Source organism: Argiope bruennichi, chromosome 10 (assembly GCF_947563725.1).
Source record: "Argiope bruennichi chromosome 10, qqArgBrue1.1, whole genome shotgun sequence".
Lineage (NCBI taxonomy): Eukaryota > Metazoa > Arthropoda > Arachnida > Araneae > Araneidae > Argiope > Argiope bruennichi.
This window is the reverse complement of record NC_079160.1, coordinates 51,393,027-51,399,026: the sequence shown is the minus strand read 5'-3', so window position 1 is coordinate 51,399,026 and position 6,000 is coordinate 51,393,027. Positions and strand designations below refer to the sequence as shown.

Here is a 6,000-nt window from a genome sequence, read left to right as displayed (position 1 = left end):
ATATCTGATAATACTTGCCGATGGCATCACCAAAACGAAAACCTATGAATACTTTCTTTATTGTTCCAGATAATCGTGGGAAAACAGCGGGAAAAAAATGATGATGTTCACTCGCGATTTTGATAAAGAAAACACCAATAAAAATAATAAAGGAAAAAAAAAAGATCAAATTATTTTATATTTCAAACACTCGCCATACCAGTCCGGAATGGTTACAATCCTTTAATTGACTATCGCAGCGTGACCGCGGTACTACCACTTTCACTCCAGTTGATTCGAAGGAAATAGATGCGGAAAAGTAAAAACCAGAAATAAAATTCCAATAAAAAAAATAAAAATTCCGGTTCTTGTCACCTTGCTTTTCGGTAAGAGCTCGGAGACCTACATTTTCGGAGAGGGAAGAAAAACAAAAACAAAATGGTCGAATACAACTTCTTTTTTGTTACTCTTTTATTCCGCGGTTGAGAGTTGGGTTTAGCATCAGACGATTTTCGACCGGCGAAGGCGAACGTGAGTTGTGCTCTACTGTAGCTGCTTCCCGATCATCAACCGATCGGGTTTTGGAGGAATGGAGAATCTTCGTTTGTTGTTGGTTTTTACTGTTCTGTGTGCAGTCTTTAGTGATGGTGAGTTACATTTTGCTTATAATTTTTTTTATTAAAGTCTAAAATTCGAAAAAAGATTTAATGGCCTTTCCAGATTCTTTTAATTTTGATATATTGATAAGCAAGACTAATAAAAATGTATAATATATTTTTACAGAAAATAATCTTTCAATGAAAGTGAAAAAAGTTCTTTAAATAATTTAGCTGTTACTTTAACAGATTTAATTTAAAAAATATTTTTAAATCTGTACTTTGTAAAGAAATTCACAAATTTTTTAAAGGCGTAATTAAGAATTTTTTATCTTCCAAAATTTAAAAAAAAATGATTTGTTTTATTTCAAAACAAAACGTTTGATAATTTTTTTAACTACTTTAAATGACATATGACACAAAAGTAAAGTTAAAAAACAGAAAATAATTAACATTGCCTATAACAAATTAAAAAATAAAGATGCACTTAAAAACATACAACCTAATGTTACATTAATGATTTTAGATGTTAGTAGATTTCATTTACAAAAAGAAAAGAAAAAAAAAGAAGAAGAAGGTAAAGGCTGAATTTCATAAAATTAACTGTAGAAGGAAGATGGTTTTGATATAAGAGTTTAAAAAAATGATAAAATTCTTATTGAAAAAGAATTTAAAATTTTTTAGTTATTCAAGAAGTATAAAAAAGATTATTAATAATTCTGTTCCGATTTCATTTTCACGTGCGTTTTTCATTACAAACTTTATATCGTTCTACGAACAACTCTCAAAATATAATGGCTTGGGAATTGATCCTTTCTTTTTCTATTGCTCTCACTATCGGAAGACAAAATAATAAAATTGATTAGTTTAGACATTAGATCATTTTCTGCCAGACTGCAGAAATATAATACTACATTCATTTTTTTTTCTTGAAGTCCAAAATTAATTTTTTGAAAAATTTTTAATACGTTTCTTTCTCTGTCTGATACATTCATTTTTTGGTTAATATCGAAATAACAATTATCTCATTTTTTAGTTAATATTTAATCTTCCTTTTTCTATTTAAAAATATTACGCTGTGGTTATGAATCTGAAACATTTCCGAATTCCATTGACTTAATAAAACGAATATCTCTATTGGAATTGGAAAATAATATTTTTAACAAAATATACCTCTATTTAAAACAAAAGGATAGCTCTATTGGCGAAAAGAATATATCTATTGGAATATCACTCAGAGAATTATTTCCCATTAAAATCTCCAAGTTGAAATTTCTTTCAAAAATTCAAAGTAATATTAAAATCGAAAATAATAACAACTTAAAAGAATCTAGATTGGGATAGCCAGTTTATATTCAAACAAACATTCGTCTAAAATAATCAAAAAAAATATGAAGCAAAAGTGTATGAGGAAATACAATATTTTGAAAAACTGTATTGCAATAATATTTCTAAATAATTTATTTTAAAATTGAAAAATTCGATTAAAATTTTTTATCCACAATATATTTTATAATACGAAAGTTGATCATATTTGTATTAACATTTTCATATAGAAACAGTAAAAGAAATTGCGATGTCAAATATCTATTTTTCTCAAAAACGAGTGTTTGCTTCCGTGTGCAATGGAAGATGAGATCTATTCACAGAATATTCTCGATGAAATACAATATGTGAATAAGTTAGATTTCATGTGATCTCTTTAGGAACTCATTTCTTAAGCGATAATAAGACTTGGTTTTTATTATTTGTTAACATTATTTTTATCTTATATCAGCAACAATTTTCGGCGAAGCAGAAAAAATTAAAATTTTTATTCTGAATTTATATCTAACATTTTTAATTTCTTAGTCACTGATAATTTTAATTTAAAGAGAGACTAAACATTCATATATGTAGATTCGGCAAATCTTGTTAAGATTTTATTCTTTCAATGTCGATATTCGCGCTCTTTCGCAAAAAATCAACCGTTAACATGTCATTATCACTTTAATTAGTTATTAACCCCTTACTGATCAACATGCAATCAGTCATAATTTCTTTGAATTATTTTTCCGACTGGTCTAACGGTATTAACATAAAGGGATAGATCGGAGAGACGGGTGCCAGCTCAGGTGTCTTCCTCGTCATCTGACCGCGGTTCAAAATTACGAGGTCCGTCCCAAAATACCTTAGTGTTGCTTTACAAAGGGACGTTAATATAACTAAACTAAAAAAACTAAAAAATAAAGAGCTAGATTGATTTAAATTTGATACACAGTTTTAGCATCTAAAAGTCTATACTGTCGCATACATTTAAATGCATATGAACGAAATGATTTAAGTCATTGTCATTCTGTATGTGATTTTGTGATTACAATTGTAGCTCAGTGTCAAATTTTGGTTTCATTTGCTCAAAAAATAAGGCGCTCAAAATATATATTCGAATAATAAATACAGTAGAAATGTTAGATTCAATACCAACAACCATATCTCGTAACTGTTATTCGCCCATGCCGTCAGCTTACCCAAGGTGTTGCAATTTTATGAGGTGTGGAAAGGGAGATATGATCATAATTGGAAAATATGCGAGAAAGTTTTGGGAAAAAACACTTTTGCTAGTTTTAAATATCAATGGGGATTCATATACATCTTACTTCACTTTTCTAAATTATATTTATCATAACAAAGTTCCAACATTTCCAAAACTAATACAGACTAGCTGTTTAAAGAAATTTTATTTTTATTGAATGCAATTAAACCCTCATTTTTTTAGCCACAGTTTCATCCAATAAATTTATTTCTTGGCCATTTCTTATCATAAGAATTCAGAATAATCCATTACTTCAAAACAGTTTCGTTTCTTCCTGAATCAGGAAATAAAACGTTAAGTGGATAGAAAGAATTCTCCAGAAATATTTCTTCTTTTAAATTCATTTGTGAGATTTTGAGCGTATAATTTGTTTTTGTACACCAAAGAAATCGATTAACAAAATATTCTACTTTTCTTGTTTCAGGTTCTATTCCTCTTTTTGAGGGGGGGGGATGTTAAAATATTCTTACTTAAAAGCTTCTGATAAATAAATCGTGAAAAAATTTATTAAATAATGGTAAAATGATCTTGCAAAAAAATTCTACATTTGACTCAAATGTAAAAAAATTACTATTTTGTATGAATATTTACTACCATTGACTGTATGTATAAGTAGGAATGTCTATTCTATTATCGCAAATTAGTATCGTTGAGAGTCTTGTAAATACAATACATAAAACTTAAGCAGGATCTGCTCGAAACCTGTGGTATAAATATCAATACATTTGTGCATCGATGTATTTTTCGCAAACAGTTTGACCACGAGGTTTTAAATTTATTTTTTAGATATTTGTCTTATAAATATGGTAAATCTTTTACCTAATAATCTTTTACGTAATTTTATAAAGATGTCCTCTGAATTGATAGAAACAAATAATTGTCGAAACAGTTTCAATATATTTAAAAAATATTTCGGAACATTTTTAATTCATTAAATATGTTGAAACTTATTCGTTACCCTATACAAAAATGAACACATTAGTTAGATCCTCTTTCCATCACTGAAATTATAATAACAAAAAAACAAAATATGATTTCGAATTCCTGAATGAAAACCCGCACTTTGTATAACAGTCTCCATCTCTTTGTGATGGTACAAATGGGTACAAAAATAATGTAAAATAATAAACCATGAGAGCATTAAGATATTGAGGTCTTACGTTATTTAACTTCAATAGCGAAAGTTTTTCCCAACCGGTTCATTTCTTGAGAGACTCTGAAAAAATTGTGAATAAAGACAAATTGACCCTATTACTCCAAACAAATAGTGCCCACCTATTCACCTCCGAAATATCAACAATTGCAGCATTAATGATTTCATCAATGATAATAAGCAATGAAAAAAAAACAAAAGGTCAAATGATAGTTTTTTAAACAAAGCACAATGCGATGCTCATTGTTCCAACTTGAGTTTCTCAGAGCTAGTTTAGAAGTGCAAGAAAAAGAAAAAATCCGTTGCGCTCATTTCGCCAAAAAGATTGAATGTACCCAATGATACTTTTCACTCACAATAAGGCATCGATTACAATAAGGAAGTGAACTTAAAACACATCATTAAGCTGGGAAATTTGTCAAACGTGAAACGGAATCGAAGGCCATTTGTTACAAACAGGCGATAAATGTTCTACAGAGCGTAACTGTAACTGCGAGATGTCGGTTTGTACAATATAAGCAAACTAGATCACATGGGATTAAAATGAATATCGTAAAATTATCGATTATCTCTTTTTCAGTAATAATATTTATTAGTCTTATATCTATAAAAATAATACTAGTATGAATTACTGCTATCCCGCGTACCTTACTGCTTGCTCCAGCTGCGTATCCCGCGATTTCCGCGGGTTGGCAATCAGTCCATTTTCTGTAGCATCCCGCGTTTTTCACAATTTAGAGTGTTTATTTTTACAATGACAGAACTTTATTATATTATATTATTATCGTGTAACATATAGTATCAATTCGCTTGGTTTGAAAAATATTTGAACTTATTTGCAAACATCGCATCTAAATAGTGATTTTAAAGAATTATGTAGCCAGAGGGTTGATCGAATATTTATTCTTAAACCAACCGTCTTAACCCCCAAAAAAGATTCTGCTGATGGCAGAGCCGGATAGAAGTTTAAGCTATTACGCTTAAGGAATTTTGTCTAGTTAAACTTGATTATGAATGAAAGTATTATTTTTGTTGCGAATAGAAATGTAAGTAAAAATCCATTATTTTTTCTTTTTAAGTATTGTAAATTTCTCATGAAAATGGCATAACAGGGAATTGAAGTAATTTAAGTTGAATGATAGTAAAGAAAATTAATCATCAAAAAGAATAAAATAAATCAAAATAAAGGTTTGAGTTTGGAAATAAGACAAACACAAACGTGACAAATTTTCTAAATAAGATTTTAAAAAATCAAATGGGGAAAATATTTAAAAATTTTTAATTTCATATTGTGTTTAAGTTCAAACGATACATTTAAAGGATTTATCAAAAAAGAGGAATTTAATTTCGAAAAAGTATAATATAAACTTTTGTAGAGTTTTTACGTAGCCCGTACGTTGAAAGTTTGTTTGAAAAACCGATTAGTTCGAAGTGAAAGTGGAAACATTACTCTGTTAGTAGCAAATGTTTTGAATTTGAAATTTTTCAATTTAGCTTAGTTTACACTCAATTAACTCTTTATTTATCAAATTAAAAACTTTTTAAAACTTCAATGTAGCTTGAAATTAAACTCAAATCGGTTTTTTAAATGAGGTCAGCTGAATTCAAGAAAAATAGAACAGACTTGTACCGATTGTATGAATTTCGGTGTGTTATTATAATATAAATGTTAAAACATTATCAAAATGAAGAATTTATTT

General features: G+C 28.4%; 1 protein-coding gene across 1 annotated transcript in view; it reads left to right on the top strand.

The window, feature by feature from the left end:
- The first annotated feature begins 480 nt into the window (after positions 1-480).
- Positions 481-6,000, top strand: part of LOC129987531 (cell surface glycoprotein 1-like) — a 63,339-nt gene continuing 57,819 nt past the window's right edge. The window contains exon 1 of the mRNA XM_056095500.1: positions 481-626. Coding sequence (XP_055951475.1) covers positions 569-626 — 58 coding nt within the window. The 5' untranslated portion in view covers positions 481-568. The remainder of the gene's footprint in view (positions 627-6,000) is intronic.